Source organism: Stegostoma tigrinum, chromosome 6 (genome assembly GCF_030684315.1).
Source record: "Stegostoma tigrinum isolate sSteTig4 chromosome 6, sSteTig4.hap1, whole genome shotgun sequence".
NCBI classification, from domain to species: Eukaryota; Metazoa; Chordata; class Chondrichthyes; order Orectolobiformes; family Stegostomatidae; genus Stegostoma; species Stegostoma tigrinum.
Window position 1 is genome coordinate 44,812,642 of NC_081359.1, and position 19,614 is coordinate 44,832,255.

The 19,614-nt window shown below is 43.1% G+C and overlaps 1 protein-coding gene across 4 annotated transcripts in view; it reads left to right on the top strand.

Annotated features, from left to right (window-relative positions):
- abcc4 (ATP-binding cassette, sub-family C (CFTR/MRP), member 4) overlaps nt 1-19,614 on the top strand; it is a 492,919-nt gene that overhangs the window by 146,454 nt on the left and 326,851 nt on the right. For all 4 annotated transcript variants that reach the window (XR_007247792.2, XM_048533436.2, XM_048533434.2 and 1 more), the window contains exon 9: nt 2,192-2,296. Coding sequence is in view for 3 of the 4 variants with exons in the window: in XM_048533436.2 (XP_048389393.1) it covers nt 2,192-2,296 (105 nt within the window). In the remaining variant the exon portion in view is untranslated. The remainder of the gene's footprint in view (nt 1-2,191; nt 2,297-19,614) is intronic.

Genomic DNA, 19,614 nt, shown 5'->3' on the forward strand with positions numbered 1-19,614 from the left:
AGCCCAACAATCACAGATGTGTAGGTCTAACTTTAGCGTTGAGGAAGCTTTTAAACACAATTATTTGGCTTAGAATCAGTGGGTACACTGTAAAAGATGACTTGATTAGGAAGTGTCAACATGGATTTCTAAAGGGAAAATAATGTTCAACTAACTTGCTGAAGCTTTCCAAAGAGGTGACAACCTTGATGAAGATAACACTGTTGTAATAGTCTACGTAGACATTCGGAAGGTGTTTCATACAGTGACACATGACAGACTTGCAATGTGAGCCATAGGACATGGAATAAAAGGATCAACAGCAACATGCACACAAAAATTGGCTGAGAGTGAGGAAGCGGTAATGTTTTTCATCATCACCATCATAGAGTCCCTACAGTTTGGAAACAGGCCCTTTGGTCTGACAAGTCTACACCGACTCTCACAGCATCCCACCCAGACTCATCCTCCTATAACTCACCTAACCTACACATCCCTGAACACTATGAGAAATTTAGTTTGGCCAATGCACCCAGCCTACACATCTTTGGAGTGTGGGAGGAAACTGGTGCACCTGGAGGAAACATGCACACATAGGAAGAACGTGCAAACTCCACAGACAGTTGCCTGAGGGTAGAGCCAAATCCAGGTCCCTGGCACTGTGAGGCAGCAGTGCCAACCACTGAGCCACCAAGCTGCCCCTGTTCAATGGATATGTTTTGGACTGGAGGAAGTTCCATCGTGGAGTTCCCCGAAGGTTGGTAGCGGGACACTTGCTGTCCCTAATATATAGTAATGTTCTAGATTTTGGTGTTCAGGGCAATCTTAGTGTGCAGTTGGCACAAAATGTCGAAGAATTGTAAATGCTGAGGAGGTCAGTTTGAAAGTCTAGAAGGACATAGACAAGTTGATGGAGTGGGCATATAGGTGGCAGCTAAGTTCTAATGCAGAGAAGTTTGAGGTGGTGCTTTTATAGGAAGGATGTGAATGCATTGGTCAGACGCAGAAGCCATTTGCAAGAATATTCAAGGCATGAGAAACTTCAGTTATGAGGATAAATTCAAGAAGCTGAAATTCTTCTTGGAGAGAAGACTGTTGAGAGATCTGTTGGAGATTTTGAACATCCTGAGCAGATTAGATAGCGGAAATAGAAGTTGTTCTGACTTGCAAAAGGGGCAACAGCAAGAAGGCATAGATTTGAAATGATTTGCAAAAGGAAGCAAGGATGAAGTGAGGAGAAACTTATTCATACATTGAGTAGCTAAGTATGGGATGCACTGCCTGTGAAGGTGGCAGGTTCAGTTGAGGCATGCAAGGGGGTTTGGATGATTATTTAGATAAAAATAACATGCACGGGTATGGGGAAGAAAGCAGGAGAAGTCATGATGCCTGTTTAATGAGTCGGTGCAGATATAATGGGCTGAGTGGCCTGCTTCTTTGCTACATCATTGTGAAATTCTGGTTCCATGACCGTGACATCATGGCAGCATCCCATGCCATCCTATCCTATTAATTTATTCAGTTTAATTATGTAAAATGTTTCATCCATTGCAAAATAATACATGATTAGTGTCAGTTTCCACTTACAAGTTCCATATTTAAAATATTTCTGTAACCTATTTCAGAGTCTGAATCATAAAGTCTACAGCATGAAAACAGACCCTTTGGCCGAACTTGCCCATGTTGCCAACTTTTCACAATTAAAGTAGTCCTACTTGCCTGTGATTGGTCCATATCCCTCCATACCTTCCCATCCATGTACCTGTCTAAATGTTTCTTAAATGATGTAATTATACTCTCTTGAGCCGCTACCTCTGGCAACCTGTTCCAGACTCTAACCAGCACCTTGTGAAAAAATTGCCCCTCTGGACCCTTTTGTATCCACCACCGCCCCCCTCCCCACCTTAAAGCAGTTGCTTCTCATTATAGGCTTCCATACTATGGGGGCACAAAAACTGTCGGCTATCTCCCTTATCTATGCCTTTCATGATTTTATAGACTTCTAGAAGTACACACTTCAGTCTCTGACACTCTAGGGGGAAAAGGGTCCCAGCCTATCCAGCCCAGGTAGGATCCTAGTATAAACCTTTTCTGCACGCTTTCTAGTTTAATTTCTATTGTAGGGCAACCAGAACTATTTGGTATCCTGTTTCCTCAATATTAATATTTTTTGCTTTGCTGTTAATTTTGATTTTATTTGTTTTGTTAATAGAGATTCTTGATCCTCGAAGAAATTAAAAAGCCCAAAGAGAGTGTGCAGAACAGTGAAAAGAATAATTCAATCCATGTACAAGATCTCACGTGCTTCTGGGACAAGGTAAACTAATTATCTAATATGCAGGCTCTTTTAGTCTCAATGTTTTTATACCCTAAAGTATGTTTAATATTGACATTGTTCTGAATGATGAGAGGATGTTCTGGTCTCAAATGGTAAGAAGTGAGACATGAAGAAACCTCCTAACCAGCAATCCAGAACCCATGATATATTCAATCACTGCTAAGATTTTCAAAACCTATAGGCAATCTGAGACAGGAGAATCTGATTTGCTTGTCATTTACTCGCTTTCAGCCAAGTCACCATGAACTGTGAAAAATCTTTGGATACAGTAAATGTATTTGAAGTTCACAGCACTTTTCAAAATCATGTATTCTTACAGATGATTCGTAGATTAAAAATATAAAATTAAAATACTGCAGATGCTGGAAATTTGAAGTGAAAGGAAAATTGCTGCAAATTCATGCATTCTTCAGGACACCACTTTATCCATCTGTCCAGATACTTTAAGGGACCAGCATACGTGCACACCAACATCCCGTTGCTCACTATGCCTCCTAGGGTCCTACCATTCATCATGTATTGCCTTGCCTTGTTTGTTCGGCACGAGTGCATTATCTCACACTGAATAAGATCAAATTTCATCTGACTTTTCCATCTAAATCCTGTCTTAAGGCTATCGTCACCACTTAAAACCAAGTGGGCAGCTTGGTGGCTCAGTGGTCAGCACTGTTACCTCACAGGGACCTGGGTTCAATTCCACCCTCTGGCAACTGTCTTTGTGGAGTTGCAAATTCTCCCTGTGCCTGCACATGTTTCTTCTGGGTGATCTGATTTTTCCCATAGTCCAGGGGTATGCAGATTAGGTGGATTAGCCATGCTAAATTGCCCATAGTGTCCATAGGTTAGATGGATTAGCCATGGGAAATGCAAGGTAATGGGGATAGGATAGAGGGGTAGAATGCTGTTTGGAGGGTCAGAGTGGACTCAGTGGGCTAAATGGCCTGTTTCCACATTGTAGGGATTCTATCAGAGACCAGCTCTTTATTGTCTGAGAATGTACTGATCAACTCTCCAACATCCAAGTGTTAATTATTCATATAAATCACAAATAACAAGGGCCCTAATGCTGATCCTGGTGTGACCTCATTAGATACAGACTTCCAGTTGGGAGAGGGCCTCTCAGCCGTCACACTCTGCTTCTTGCCACTCAGCCAGTTGCCAAATTTTCTTGTGCGCATTGGCTGTTACCTTCGCTATCGGTGTCCCATGTGAGACCTTTTCAAGAGCCATACTGATAATGGGAACTGCAGATGCTGGAGAATCCAAGATAACAAAGTGTGAATCTGGATGAACACAGCATAGCCAAGCAGCATCTCAGGAGCACAAAAGCTAACGTTTTGGGCCTAGACCCTTCATCTGATGAACGGTCTAGGCCCGAAACATCAGCTTTTGTGCTCCTGAGATGCTGCTTGGCCTGCTGTGTTCATCCAGATTCACACTTTGTTATCTAAGAGCCTTACTGAATTCCAAAAGTACAAAGGCAGTTGGGTGACCGTAAGGAAAGGGAAGGGAAGGAAACAGACAGTGCAGAGATCCCCTGTGATTGTTCCCCTCAACAATAGTATACTGTTTTGGATACTATTGGGGGATGACCTACTAGGGGTAAGCCGCAGGGCCTGGCTCTGTGGCTCAGAAGGGAAAGATGAAGAATAGGAGAGCAATTGTAGTGGGAGATTAGAGGCAGTTCTGTGAATATGAACGAGACGAACGGATGGTATGTTGCCTCCTGGTTGCCAGGGTCAGTGACGTTTCGGAAGGTGTCTTCAAGACCTCCTTAAGGGGGAGGGTGAGCAACCAGTAGTTGTGGTAAGCATTAGTACCAACAACAGATGTAGAAAAGGACTGAGAATGTGAAAAACAAGTACAGGGAGTTAGGTTGGAAGCTGAAGTCCAGGACAAACAGGGTAGCTATGCCTGGATTACAACCAGTGCCACGTGATAATGAGGTAAGGAGAGAGAGTGCAGCTAAACACGTGGCTACAGGGCTGGTGTAGGAGGGAGGGCTTTCATCATGTGGGTAATTGGAGCACATTTTGGGGAAGGTGGGACCTGTACAGGAAGGGCACAAATATCCTGGGAGGGAGGTTTGCTCGAACTGTATGGGATGGTTTAAACTAGATTGGCAAGGCGTGGGGAACCGGACTTATAATTCAGAAGATGAAGTACTTAGCCTTCCAACTGACACAACAGGGAGTGAGGATGTTAATAAAGAAATGTGGTAGATGGAGTATAATTGTGGACCCGGGGACGGTTTGAATAGTGTATACATCAATGCTAGAAATAGCAGAAATAAGGTGGATGAACTTAGAGCTTGGGGTGGTACTTGGAACTATGATGTTGTGGCCATTACAGAAACTTGGGTATCTCAGGGAAAGGAATGGTTGTTGGAAGTTCCGGGATTTAGATGCTTTAAAAGAAATAAGTAAGCCGGTAAGAGAGCGGGAGAGCGGCATTGCTAGTCAGGGCTAGTATAGCAGCTACTGAAAGGCAGTTTGAGAATGATATGTCTACAGAGTCAACATGGTGTGAAGCTGGATAAACACAGCAGGTCAAGCAGCAGCAGAGGAGCGGAAAAGTTGACATTTCTGGTCGAGACCCTTCTTCAGAAATGGAGGAGGGGAAGGGGATTCTGAAATTAATAGGGAGATCGGGGAGGCAGACAGAAGATGGATAAAGGAGAAGATAGGGTGAGAGGAGACAGACAGGTCAAAGAGGTGGGGTTAGAGCCAGTGAAGGTGAATGTTGGTGGGGAGTTAGGGAGGGGATAGGTCGGTCCAGGGAGGACGGACAGATCAAGGACGCGGGATGAGGTTAGTGGGTAGGATGCTTAGATAAGGTTGAAGAAACAAGAATTGGAAAATAGAGGGATACAAGTTAGCTAGGAAGGAGCTGAAGAAAGGGTGTAGGAGAGCTATAAGGGGGCATGAGAAAACCTTGGCAGATAGGATCAAGGAAAACCCCAAGGTTTTTTACACATATGTGAGGAATAAGAGGATGACCTGAGAAAGGGTAGAGCCGATCAAGGATTGCAAACGAAAATTGTCTAAGGAGCCTGAAGAGATAGGAGAAGTCCTTAACAAATACTTTTCTTCAGTATTCGCAACTGAGAGGGACCTAGTTGTAGAGGAGGACAGTGTGAAACAGGCTCGTTGCCTTGAGGAGGTGGATGTTAGTCAGGAAGATGTACGAGGAATTTTGAGGAATGTGAAGATAGATAAATCCCCTGGGCCTGATGGGATTTATCCGAGGATTCTATGCGAAGCAAGGGAAGAGATCACAGGACCTTAGGTGATGATCTTTTGGTTCTCACAGTCCACGGGTATAATGCCAGAAGATTAGAGTGTGGCTTGTTCAAAAAATGGAATAGGGATAACCTCAGAACTTACAGGCCAGCCAGTCTTTCTTCAGTGGTGTGCAAATTATTGGAAAGGGCTCTGAGAAATTGGATTTATGAACACTTGGATAGGCACAGTTTGATTTGTGATAGTCAGCATGGGTTTGTGAGGGGTAGATCGTGCCTCTCAAACCTTATTGAATTATTTGAAGAGGTGACCAAACATGTGGATGAAGGTAGAGCAGTGAATATGGTATACATGGATTTAAGTAAGGAGATTGATAAGGTTTCTTTAAGGAGGCATGGGATAGGGGGAAATGTAACAGATTGGATTCAGAATTGGCTGACCCTTGGAACAAAGGAAGGTAATGGTTGGAAAATCATCACCATGATGCTCAGTTATGAGTAGTCTACCACGAGGATCTGTTCTGGGTCCTCTTCTATTTTGTGATTTTTGTAAATGATTTGGATGTAGGAGTGGAAGGGTCCATTAGTAAGTTCACGGACGATACAAAGGTGGGTCGAGTTGTGGATAGTGCGGTGGGCTGTTCTAGGTTACAAAGGGACATTGATAGGATGCAGAAGTGGCAGATGGAGTTTAACCCCGAAAAGTGTGAGGTGATTCATTTAGAAAGGACAAATTTCAAAGCAGAATACAGGGTTACGGAAAGATTCTTGGCAGTGTGGAGGAGCAGAAGGACCTCGGGCACTTCTCCACAGTTCCCTGAAAGCTGCCACCCAGGTAGATAGAGTTATTAAGAAGGTGTGTGGTGTGTTAGCTTTCATTAGTAAGGGATTGACTTCAAGAGCTGTGAAGTTATACTCCAGCTATACAAAACCCTGGTTCGGCACATCTGGAGTATTATGTCCAGTTCTGGTCACATCGTTACTGGAAAGATGTGGAAGTGTCGGAAAAGATGCAGAGGAGATTTACCAGAATGTTGCCTGGAATGGAGGGAAGGTCTTATGAGGAAAAGTTGAGAGAGCTAGGGCTTTTCTTTTTAGAATGACGAAGAATGAGAGGTGACTTGATAGATGTATACAAAATGATCAGAGGTACAGACAGAGTGGCTAGCCAGAGACTTTTTCTTAGGGTGGAGGTAGCTATTATGAGGGGGCATAGTTTTAAAGTGAGTGGAGGTAGATATAGGGGAGACGTCAGAGGTAGGTTCATGACTCAGAGAGTGGTCAGGATGTGGAATGCATTGCCGGAGAGGGTAGTGGAGTTGGACTCATTAGGGGCATTTAAGTGGCTACTAAATAGGCAGATGGATGATAGTATAAGGTCGGGCTGGAGGTTTGATAGACCTTAGGTTTAGGGTAGAAGTTCAGCACAACATTGTGGGCTGAAGGGTCTGTACTGCGCTGTACAATTCTGTTCTACGTTCTCAATAGGTTATGTTAAAAGCATTGTCCTCGTTTACACAGCCAGTCACTCCTTCAAAATTTCAGTTAAATTGATCATACGTCAGCTCCCCTTAATAAAACCTTGCTGACTGTTCTCGATTAAATCTTGTCTCCAAATTAATTCTGTCCCTCAGAATTGCTTCCAGTAGTTTCCCCACCGTCAAAGAACAAGAACAAAGAAAATTACGGAAAAGGAACAGGCCCTTTGGCCTTCCAAGCCTGTGCTGACATGCTGCCCATCATAACTAAAACCACCCCCCCCACCCTTACAGGGACCATATCCCTTTATTCCGAACCTCCTCTTGTGTTTGTCAAAACATCCTTTAAAAGTTACTCTCGTATCTGTTTCCACGACATGCCCCGGCATAGACTTCCAGGCACCCACAACCCTCTGTGTGATAAAAATTGCCTCGTACATCACTTTTAAACCTTGCCTCTTGCATCTTAACCCTCTGCCCCCCTAGTAACCGACCCTTCCACCAGCCTTTGTGTCAACTGCAAACTTATCAATCAGACCAGTTACATTTTCTCCAAATCATTTATATATATTACAAATGGCAAAGGCCCCATCACTGATCCCTGAGGAATGCTACTAGTCCATAAGACATAGGAGTGGAAGTAAGGCCATTCGGCCCATCAAGTCCACTCCGCCATTTAAATTATGGCTGATGGGCATTTCAACTCCACTTTTCCTGCACTCTCCCTGTAGCCCTTGATTCCTTCTGAGGTCAAGAATTTGTCGATCTCTGCCTTGAAGGCATCCAACGTCCCGGCCTCCACTGCGCTCCGTGGCAATGAATTCCACAAGCCTACCAGTCTCTGGCTGAAGAAATGTCATCTCATTTCAGTTTTAAATTTACTCCCTCTAATTTTGAGGCTGTGCCCACGGGTCCTAGTCTCCCCGCCTAATGGAAACAACTTCCTAGCATCCACCCCTTCTAAACCATACATTATCTTGTAAGTTTCTATTAGATCTCCCCTCAACCTTCTAAACTCTAATGAGTACAATCCCAGGATCCTTAGCCATTCGTCATACGTTAAACCTACCATTTCAGGGATCGTCCGTGTGAATCTCCGCTAGACACACTCCAGGGCTAGTACGTCCTTCCTGAGGTGTGGGGCCCAAAATTGGACACAGTATTCTAAATGGAGCCTAACTAGAGCTTTATAAAGCCTCAGAAGCGCATCGCTGCTTTTATATTCCAACCCTCTTGAGATAAATGACAATATTACATTCGCTTTCTTAATTACGGACTCTACCTGCAAGTTAACCTTTAGAGAATCCTGGACCAATACTCCCAGATCCCTTTGTACTTCTGTTTTGTGAATTTTCTCACCATTTAGAAAATAGTCCATGCCTGTATTCTTTTTTCCAAAGTGCAAAACCTCACATTTGCTCATATTGAATTTCATCAGCCATTTCCTGGACCACTGTCCTAAACGGTCTAAATCTTTCTGCAGCTTCGTCACCTCCTCAGTATACCTGCCTGTCCACCTATCTTTGTATCATTGGTAAACTTCGCCATAATGCCCCCAAGTCCCTTCATCCAGATCATTAATACATAAGGTGAACAGCTGTGGCCCTAACACTGAACCCTGCGGGTCACCACTTGTCACCGGTTGCCATTCTGAAAAAGAGCCTTTTATCCCAACCCTCTGCCTTCTGTCAGACAGCCAATCCTCAAGCCAAGCCAGTAGCTCACCTCGAACACCATGGGCCCTCACCTTGCTCAGCAGCCTCCCGTGAGGCACCGTATCAAAGGCCTTTTGGAAGTCTAGATAGATAACATCTACTGGGTTTCCCTGGTCTAACATACTTGTTACCTCTTCAAAGAATTCTAACAGGTTTGTCAGGCACGACCTCCCCTTACTAAATCCATGCTGACTTGTTCTAATCTGACCCTGCATTTCCAGGAATTTAGAAATCTCATCCTTGACAATGGATTCTAGAAGTTTACCAACTACCGAGGTTAGGCTAATCGGCCTATAATTTTCTATCTTTTGCCTTGATCCTTTCTTAAACAAGGGGGTTACAACAGCAATTTTCCAGTCATCTGGGATTTTGCCTGATTCCAGTGACTTTTGAAAAATCACAACCAAAGCCTCTGCTATTTCCTCAGCCATCTCCCTCAGAACTCTAGGATGTAGCCTATCGGGGCCAGGAGATTTATCAATTTTTAGACCTTTTAGGTTTTCTAGCACTTTCTCTTTTGTAATGCCTACTGTACTCAACTCTGCCCCCTGGCCCTCCCTAATTGTTGGCATACTACTCATGTCTTCCACTGTGAAGACTGACACAAAGTACTTATTAAGTTCTTCAGCTATTTCCTTATCTCCCATCACTAGCCTTCCAGCATCAATTTGGAGCGGCCCAATATCTACTTTTGCCTCTCGTTTGTTTCTTGTGAATTGAAAGAAGCTTTTACTATCATTTCTAATATTACTAGCTAACCTACCTTCATATTTGATCCTCTCCTTCCTTATTGCTCTCTTTGTTATCCTCTGTTTGTTTTTGTAGCCTTCCCAATCTTCTGATTTCCCGGTGCTCTTGGCCACTTTATAGGCTATCTCTTTTTCTTTGATATATTTCCTGACTACCTTTGTCAGCCATGGCTGCCTAATACCACCCCAGATAACCTTTCTTTTCTTTGGGATGAACCTGTTTACTGTGTCCTCAATTACACCCAGAAACACCTGCCATTGTTGCTCTACTGTCTTCCCCGCTCGGCTCTGTTTCCAGTTGATTTTCGTCAATTCCTCTCTAATGCCCCTGTAATTACCTTTATTTAGCTGTAACACCATTACATCTGATTTTGCCTTCTCTCTTTCAAACTGCAGACTGACTGTACCATATTATGAACGCTGCCTCCGAAGTTCCCTTACTTTAAGGTTTTTCATAAAGTCTGGTTCGTTACAAAGCATTAAGTCCAGAATAGCCTGCTCCCTTGTGGGCTCCATCACAAGCTGTTCCAAAAAGCCATCCTGCAAGCATTCCATGAATTCCCTTTCTTTGGACCCACCGGCAACATTATTCACCCAATCCATCTGCATATTGAAGTCCCCCATGATCACCATGACCTTGCCTTTCTGACATGCCTTATATATTCCTCGGTGCATCTTGCGCCTCTGGCCCTGATTACTGTTAGGAAGTCTGTACATATCTTCCATTATAGTGTTTTTGCCTTTGTAGTTCCTCAATTCCACCCACACAGACTCCACATCTTCTGACCCTATGTCATTCAGTGTCGTAGATTTAATTCCATTCTTAACTAACAAGGCAACCCCACCCCCTCTGCCCACCTCCCTGTCTTTTCGATATGTTGTGAATCCTTGGATGTTTAACTGCCAGTCCTGAACTCCCTGCAACCATGTCTCTGTGATACCTACCACATCATAATCATTCAAGAGGATTTATGCTGTTAATTCATCTACTTTGTTGCGAATACTACGAGCATTTAGATAAAGTACCTTAATGCTAACTTTCTTATCATTATTAGAGAGGTTAGAAACCCCAAGATGTCTTAAGCTATCCTTCCTTTTTGCTGTATTCCTAGTCTGCCTCGAGCTTAAATCCACCTGTACACATGCTATTTTGTTGCTTATCTTTCCATTTAACTCCATACTCCCTGTCTCTTTCACTTTACCTTCCCCCCCGACTTGGAAGTTTAAAGTCCTACTGACCTCCCTATTTATCCTTTTCGCTAGAACACTGGTTCCAGATCAGTTCAGGTGGAGACCGTCCCAACAGTACAGATCCCCCCGGTTCCAAAACTGATGCCAATGCCCCATGAAATGGAATCCCTCTTTCCCACACCAATCCCTTAGCCACGTGTTTACTTCCCTAACTTTCTTTTCCCTATACCAATTAGCAAGTGGCTCAGGCAGTAATCCGGAGATTATGACCCTTTGAGGACCTGTACTTCAATTGCTTTCCTAGTGCTTCATAATCCCTGAACAGGTCCTCTACCCTAGCTTTGCCTATTTTGTTAGTCCCAACGTGGACCACAACAACTGGATCCTCCCCCTCCTGCTCCAATATCCTTTCAAGCCGGTTGGAGATGTCCCGCACCCTGGCGCCGGGCAGGTAACACACCATGCAGGACTCCTGATTCGGCTTGCATAGGATACTATCTGTCCCCCTAATAATAGAATCCCCTATAACAACTACCTGTCTTTTTGCTCCCCCCCTCTTGAATTCTGCACCACGGTGCCGTCATCAGCTGGCTCATCCTGTCCACAGTCCTTTTCCTCATCCGTACATGGAGCAAGAATCTCATACCTGTTGGTCAAGGTCAAGGGCTGAGGCTCCTGCACTCCTGAACTCTGAATCCCCCTACCTGCCTCACTTACAGTCACACCTTGTCCCTGAACACTTTCTGAATTTGAGTTATTTAATCTACCGGGCATGACTGCCTCCAGAAACAAGGTGTCCAGGTAACTCTCCCCCTCCCGGATGTGCCGCAGAGTTTGAAGCTCAGATTCCAGATCATTTACTCTGATCCGGAGTTCTTCCAGCAACCAACACTTGCTGCAGATGTGGTCGCTGCCGTTCACAATGGGATCAGCCATCTCCCACATCATACAGCAACAGCACATCACCTGTCCGGCCATTACTACTTATTTAGTTAACTTTTACATCTTATATATTAAATCCTTTCTAGTACTTCTCTGCTACACTCTTTCAATTAAGCAATTAAACTTTTAATCAATTACACAATACACAAGGATATAAATTGAAAAGCCTTACCTTAACAACACACGAGAGTCCTTCTCGGTTAGAGCTCCCGCTCTTTCTGCTGCTGGAACAGGAATGGAGGGCTCCGCTGGTCAAGGTGGTTATTTGCTAATCTTTAAAGCAGAGACTCACCCACCTGTTAGCCTCTGATCGACGCTCCCGCTCTTCCTGCTGCGAGTCTGTGGACTTTTAATTAGGTTAGAGCAGGAGGGAGGGAGGGAGGCCCTACTGTGTAGGACCTGGGGCTTCGAGGTAAGTGCTTAAATAACGGTCACTTACTTTCCCAACTGCCTCTCTGCTCCGACTTCACTTCCACCCGGCTCCTGCCTCTCTCTGCTGAAGAAAAAGACAAAGTCAAAGCCCACCATTCAGAAACGCAGTCTTCTGTATCAATCCACCATCAGGGACCTTGTCAAAGGCCTTACTGAAGTCCGTGTGGACAACATCCTCTGCCCTGCCCTCATTGATCATCTCCGTAAATTCCTCAAAAAACTCAGCGAAGTTAGTGAAACACGACCTCACCTTCACAAAACCATGTTGCCTCTTGCTAATATGCCCATTTATTTACAAGTGGGAGTAAATCCTGCATCAAAGAATCCTCTCCAATAATCTCCAATCACTAACATAAGACTCACTGGCCTGTAATTAGCTGAATTATCCTTGCCACCCTTCTTCACCCATCCTACTGTATGACTATGACGCGCTGTAATGTTGAAGCTATACACAACTTTGGTTAGGCCACGGCTGAAGTACAATATGCAAGCTCTGTTCACAACATCGTGAAAATGTTCTGGACGGGGTGCAAAAGAGGATGTTGTCTGGGATGGAACATTTCAGCTTAAAGAGAGGCTGAATAAGTTTAGGTTTTCTTCTTTGGAACAGGGAAGGTTGATGGGGGAGACCTGATAGTAGTGTATAACACTGCAGGATACGGACAAGATGAACAGGAAACAGCTGCTCCCTTAGTTGAAGGGTCAATAACCAGTCAGTGTAATTTTGAAGTGAAAGGCAGGAGATTTAGAGGGCATCTGAGAAAAATCTTTCTCACCGAGAGAGTGGTGGGGTCTGGAATGCTTGCGTGGCATTGTAGTTGAGGCGAAAACCTCTCAATGTTTAAAAAGTACGTGAAAGAACACTTGAAGTTTCTTAACATTCAAGACTATGGGCCTAGTGCAGCAATGTGAGACTGGTGTCATTAGTGGTATATTTTTGGTAGACAAACTCTGGCTAAAGGGCTGCTTCTGTGCTGAAGATCCTGTGTAACAATGGCCTGTATTTTCCAGTCAGCAGTAGCGCTATGTGCACTGCTGCTGTCATGCAATTTTTCAAGATCTGATGATATAACCCGTTCCTTCTGAGATCTTCGGATTATGGCTCTAGCAGAAATGGACAGTGCAGGCGTAGCCTAGAGAGTGGAGCATTGCACAATGTCCTGCGCCATTCATGACTCCCCAGCTACTGAAGCAGTCCATGTTCACATGCAACAAGATCTGAATAATATCCAGGCTTGGGCTGACAAGTGGCAAGTGACATTCGTGCCACACAAATGCTATGACCATCACAAATAAAAGACAATCTAACCATTGTCCCTTGATGTTCAATGGTGTTACCATCACTGAATCCCCACTATCAACATCCTGGGGTTTACCATTGACCAGAAAATCAACTGAACTCACCACATTAACACAGTGGGTACAAGAGCAGGCCAGAAGCTGGGAATACTGCGGTAAGTAACTCATCTGTAAGTGACTCCTCAAAGCCTGTCCACCATCTACAAGGCAAAAGTCAGGAATGTGATGGAATACCTCCCCACTTGCCTGGATGACTACAGCCCCAACAGCACTCAAGAAGATTGACACCATCCAGGACAAAGCAAGCCGCTTGATTGACACAACATCCTCAAACATTCACTCCCTCTAACACCGACATTCAGTAGCAGCAGCGTGTGCTATCTACAAGATGCCCTGCAGAAATTCACCACAGATCCTCAGACAGCACCTTCCAAACCCATGACCACTTCCATCTAGAAGGACAAAGGCAGCAGATATATGGGAACACCACCACTTCCAAGTTTCCCTGCAAGTCACTCACCATCCTGACTTGGAAATATGTCACCATTCCTTCACTTTCGCTGGGTCAAAATCCTGGAATTCCCTCCCTAATAGCATTGTGGGTCAACCCACAGCAGGAGGAATGCAGCAGTTCAAGAATGTAGCTCACCACCACCTTCTCAAGGCCAGTTAGGGATGGGCACGAAATGCTGACCAGCCAGCGACGCCCACATCCCACAAAAATGAATAGCAAGAAAAGGAAGGAGGCAAAAATTGGTTAACTACAGGCTAATTAGCCTGACTTGTACCATTGGAAAAATATTAGAATCAATTATTAAGGAAGTAATGGCAGAACATTTGAAAATTAAAATCTAATTGAACAGAATCAGAATAGTTTTATGGAAGGGAAATTATGTTTGATTTAACTTATTAAGTTTTTCGAGCAGATAGAGAGAAACTAATAAATGTGTTGTTTTTGGACTTCGAGAAAGTGTTTGAAAAGGTACAAAAGGTTAAGTTATAAGATAAGAGCCCATGGTGTTGGAGGTAATACGTTGGCATGAACACAGAATTGGCTAATGGGTAGGAAACAAAGTGAGTGGAGATAGGGAGATGGAAAGGACTGCAGATGCTGGATGTCACAGTCGATACAACGTGGAGCTAGAGGAGCATAGCGAGTCAGACTGATGAAGGGTCCTGACCCAAAACATCAACTTTCCTGCTCCTTGGATGCTGTCTGACACGCTGTGCTCCTCCTGCTCCGTATTGTATCAATCAAGTGAAGATAGGGGTTCTTTCACAGTTTTGTGACCTGTTTACGGGTATTCCATAGGGATCAGTTCTGAGACTGCAACTGTTTACAATACATATTAATGATTTGGAAGGAGGTGAAAGTACTGTAGTCACATTTGCAGATGACAAAAATAGATGAAAAGGCAGGCTGTGACAGGGGTAAACACAGTTTATATGGAGGTGTTGATAGGTTAAGTAAGTGGGCAGAAAGTTGGCAAATGGGAATGTGGATAAATAGGACAAATGTTCATTTTAAAGGGAGAACAAAATAGCAGTATTATTTCAAGGAGAAAAACTGCAGAAAGCTGCAACACAAAGGGACTTGGGGGTACTTGTGTGCGAAACACAAATAGAAAACACAAAGGTAGCACACAGGCACAATAGGTGATTGGAAAGGGTAATGGAATGTTGGACCTTATTTTAAGGGGGCTCAAATATGATGTTGGGCATGGGAGATTTGGGATAATAAGAAAGGCTGGATAGGTTGGGACTTCTTTTAAACTGGAGTGTAGGAAGCTGAGAGGAGACATGATAGAAGTTTATGAAATAATGAAAGACACAGATAGAATTAATAGGGACTGCCTTTTCCCGAGGATTGGGGACTTTCAAGACTGGGGTGGGGGAGCACATTTTTAAGGTGAGAGGAGAGAGATTTTAAAAAAGACACAAATCAATATTTTTTACACACAGCATGGTTTGTGTGTAAAGTGGTGGATGTGGGTACAATTACCACATTAAAAAGACATTTGGATAGGTGCATGAATTGAAAAGTTTTTGAAGGTTTTGGGGGCCAGGAACAGGTTGGTGGGACTACTTTAGTTTGGGATTCTGTTGGATTGGTTGGACTGAAGGGTCTGTTTCCATGCTGTATGACTCTGACTCTGAGAGTAGAGAAATATTACTGCAGCTGTAAAAGGTCTTGATGCGACCATCTCTGGTATACTGTGAGCCTTTGGTCCATTTATTTAATCAAAGATATCATTAGAGGCAGTTCAGACAAGGTTCATGAGGATGATTCCTGGTATGGAGAGATTATCTATTGAATAAAGGCTAAACAGAAACGTTATTGTTAGGGGGTGTGACAGAGTAAATTCTGAGAGGATTTCCCTCATAGGAGATTCAAGGATGAGAGGGCATAGTGTCAGAATAAAGGGCCACCAATTTAAGACTGAGATGAGGAGGAATTTGTGCTGAGAGCTGAGCGCCTTTGGAACTCTTTTCGCAGACAGATGTGGGACAGAGCCCTTGTACTTATTTAAGGCTGAAATAGATTCTTTATCATTATGGGAAACAGGATTACAGGGAAAAGCTGGGAAAGTGGACTTGAGTATCAGATCTGCCATGATTCTGGTGAATGGCACAGCAGATTCAAGAGGCCAAATGGCTTGTTCCTGTTCCTATTTCTTATGATCTTATGGTATTATTCAAATGTGATGGCCCTTCCTACGCTAGGCTTAGTGCATGATAAAGGTGAATTAATAGCATGTCTAGCTGAGTGTGAAAAAGGCTGAATTGTGTTTACATTAATGCCTGATCTGCAGCTGAACAGCCTTGTCAATGTGATTTCTGAAGCTGGGAGATTGTCACCAGTTGGGAAAAAGCACTGATACTTCAGCCGCATTCTTGGTGTTAACACAATCATTAATGGTAAATTAATATGGATAGTAAAAGATTAGTGATGGATACTGTAGGCCACAAAGAAAAAGCAGGTTAAACTGCTTGCTGAAGCAAAGCATATGGCAGAGTTACTAAATGTACTTCTGTCTTTAGCAAATTCAAGGATGGTGACAATGGCTCAGATGAAAATGTAGGTGTTAAGCAACTGAGCAGTATAGTGATAGATAAAGAAAAGCTGCTGAAAAGGCTGGCAGCAGCCCTGATAGAGACATTGCTAGGCCCAGATGAGATGCATTCTAGATCCTAAAAAACTTAAAAGAGCAAATTGTGGAGCTGTTGACAGAAATTTTCCAAGTCTTTCTAACGTAGGGTTAGTCCCAGGGTACTAGAGGATCGCAAATATGACACCAATGTTAAAGACAGGATCAAAGGATAACTCACGAAATTACAAATCTGTCAGCTGGATGTCAATAGTGTGAAAGCTGATGGGCGCCATAATGTGAAATAAGGTAAATGTACACTTAGACAAAAGTGAATTGATACTAGACAGTGAGCAACGTTTTGTCAGGGGCAGGTCATTTCTGACAAATTTAATTGAGTTATTTGACAAGGTGACACAAGCAGTGGATGAGGGTAGTGCTGTTGATGATGTATAGTTTGGACTCTCAGAAAGCATTTGATACAGTGCCCTAGGCTCATTAGCAAATTTGAAATGGCTGATGGGTTCTTGGCAACATGGATTAACAGTTGGCTCAAAGATGGGAAACGGAGGGTAAGTATAGATGGGGATTTCTCAGATTTGAGATGAATTGATATTGGTGTTTACCAAGGATTGGTTGGAGTTGTTGGTTCGCTGAGCTGTCTTTTTTATGCAAACGTTTCATCTCCCTCCTAGGTGATGTCACCAGTACTGTGTAGCCTCCATTGATGCACTGTTGTTCTGGTCTGTCATGGTGAACAGTCTTTTTTCCGGTTTTGTACCATAGTGGTTTGTAGATGGATCTATTTCAACATGTTTGTTAATTGCATTGGTGGTTCAAAACCAGGCCTCCAGGAATTCCCGTGTTTGTCTTTGTCTTGCTTGTGCTGATGCTTTGTCCTAGTCAAATTGGATGCCCTTCTATGTCAGAATATATTGAAACAAGGGAAAGTTGGTTGTGCCGTTTTTCTGTGAGTTGGTGCTCATGTAGTCTGATGGTGAGTTTCCTGCCCATCTGTCCTACGTAGTGTGATTCTCATTTGGTGCAGGGTATTTTATATGTCACATCTATCCTGCTGATTGTAGGTATGGGATCGTTTGTTTTTGAGAGTAACTGATTAAGTGTGACTGTTGGTTTGTGTGCAATCCTCATTCCAAGAGGTCATAAGAGCCCTGTAGTCAGTTCTGATGCATTTCTAACACAGGGTAGGGTGGCCAGTGTTCTTTGAGGTGTTTTGAGATACAAGGAAAGACTGGTGAATTAGACTGATTTTTCTTGGATCATTGAAGCAAGGTGGCTCAATGGTTAGCACTGCTGCCTTTCAGCACCAGGGACCCATGCTCGTTTCAAGCCTTGACCGACTGTGTAGCGTTTACACGTTCTTTCTGTGTCTCCGTCAGATTTCTGTTGGATGCACTGGTTTTCTCCCATGGTCTAAAGATGTGCAGGTTGGTTAGATTGGTCATGCTAAATTGCTCCATAATGTCCAGTGATGTGCAGGCTAAGTAGTTTAATTATGGTAAATGTGGGGATAGGGGTAGAGTTTGGGTGGGATGGCTTTGGAGAATTGATACAGACTTGAAGGGCTGAATGGCTTCTTTTCACAATGTTGGGATTCTATCGTTAAGAGGTGACCGTATTGAGATTTTAGAAATTATGAACAATTTTGACAGCGTGAAGAAGGATATTCTGTTTCCACTAATTGGTATGCCTGGGGGTTATAATTTCAAGATTGTCAGTAAGAAAGTTCAGGGTGAGAGGAGGTGAAACTAATTTACTGAAAGTTAGGATTTGGAACCGGCTGCCTAGGACAGTGGTGGAAGTTTCAAAAGTGAGATGGATATATATTTGAAAGTGATGAATTCAGAGAGCAAAGAGGTATAGTGGGAGAATGGGACTGGTTAGGTAATTCTTTCAGGAGTCTGTAAAGACAAGATGGTTTAAATGGTCCCTTGCTGTTGTGTAAAATTCTGACTTCTGAGAGTTATGATGATTTAGTTGAAGGACTTGAAGTATTGAATTTACTTGTCTGGACTCAGATTAACTGAAAAAAAGGTTTCTGTACTGAACTAGAATTATTTATATTAAAAAAATCACTTCTAACCACATGCAAACACAAATATCAACATATCGCCCTCCTAGATATATTTATAACCCTTTTCTTAAAATGTCCCATGCATATAGACACATTGGGAAACATAGTTAATGCAATCAGTCCATGTGATCCAGTGAAATCTTGCATTTGCTTTCCAAGACGTTCTGTTCTGCAGTGTGGGTGGGCACACAAATTGTCAAGACTTTCAGTCACTGGTTAGAGGTAACAGTTAACCAGAGCTGATATGGTAGAATAACTGGCAGTCTGTGAGGCTGTCTCCTGGATCTCTTTTCTGCAGCCTGGAGGCTTCTTTTTCTGTGTCATTCACACCCAAACTTTTCACCTGCCCACGGGCCAGTGACTATTTTGTCATGACTTCTGCTATCCACAACAGGTACCAACTGAATGAATAAATCAGCAAATTGTCACTGGGTGAAGCTCTCTCTGTGTGCATACAACCTCAATGCAGTGGAGTTTTGATCACTTCCCCCACTGTTTGAGCAAAACAACAGTGTAAACGCAACTTGTGATAAGTTCGAATAGCTTGTTTTTAAAAGCACAGCAAGTCCTTTCACAGTTTTTGGCTTAAGAGAGCCCTTTTACCCATTTTAATGTAGAATCCAAAATAAATAAAAAAAAAGATCTTTACAAGATATTGGACATTATCCGTTCCTCCTGCTTTCCTACTATTGCAAATTAAAATGGAATTTGTACAGTTTTGACAGAAGGTTTTCTTAGGAATTAGATAGTGCCAGCAAAGACAATGCTGGTATAGATCTTTCCCCATTCTGATTTGTTATTGCTTGTGTTTCTCTAGCATTTGCTTCTTGTGTCTATGCTTTTGTTTAAAAAAAACTATGTGTAGAAGTAGAGCTTCACCGAATTATTTTTGAAAGGACTTGTCTCTATTAAGCACTGTGATTGCATCAGGCAAATTCTAAACTGTGCACATCATACATCAGGCATTAAATTATGTCAGATTTTTAAACCCTGTGAAAAGTTAATTGTCACGTGATCCCTTTGCTAAATTTAACAAAAGTTTTTGTTTTTGCTGTCCTATGAAAGT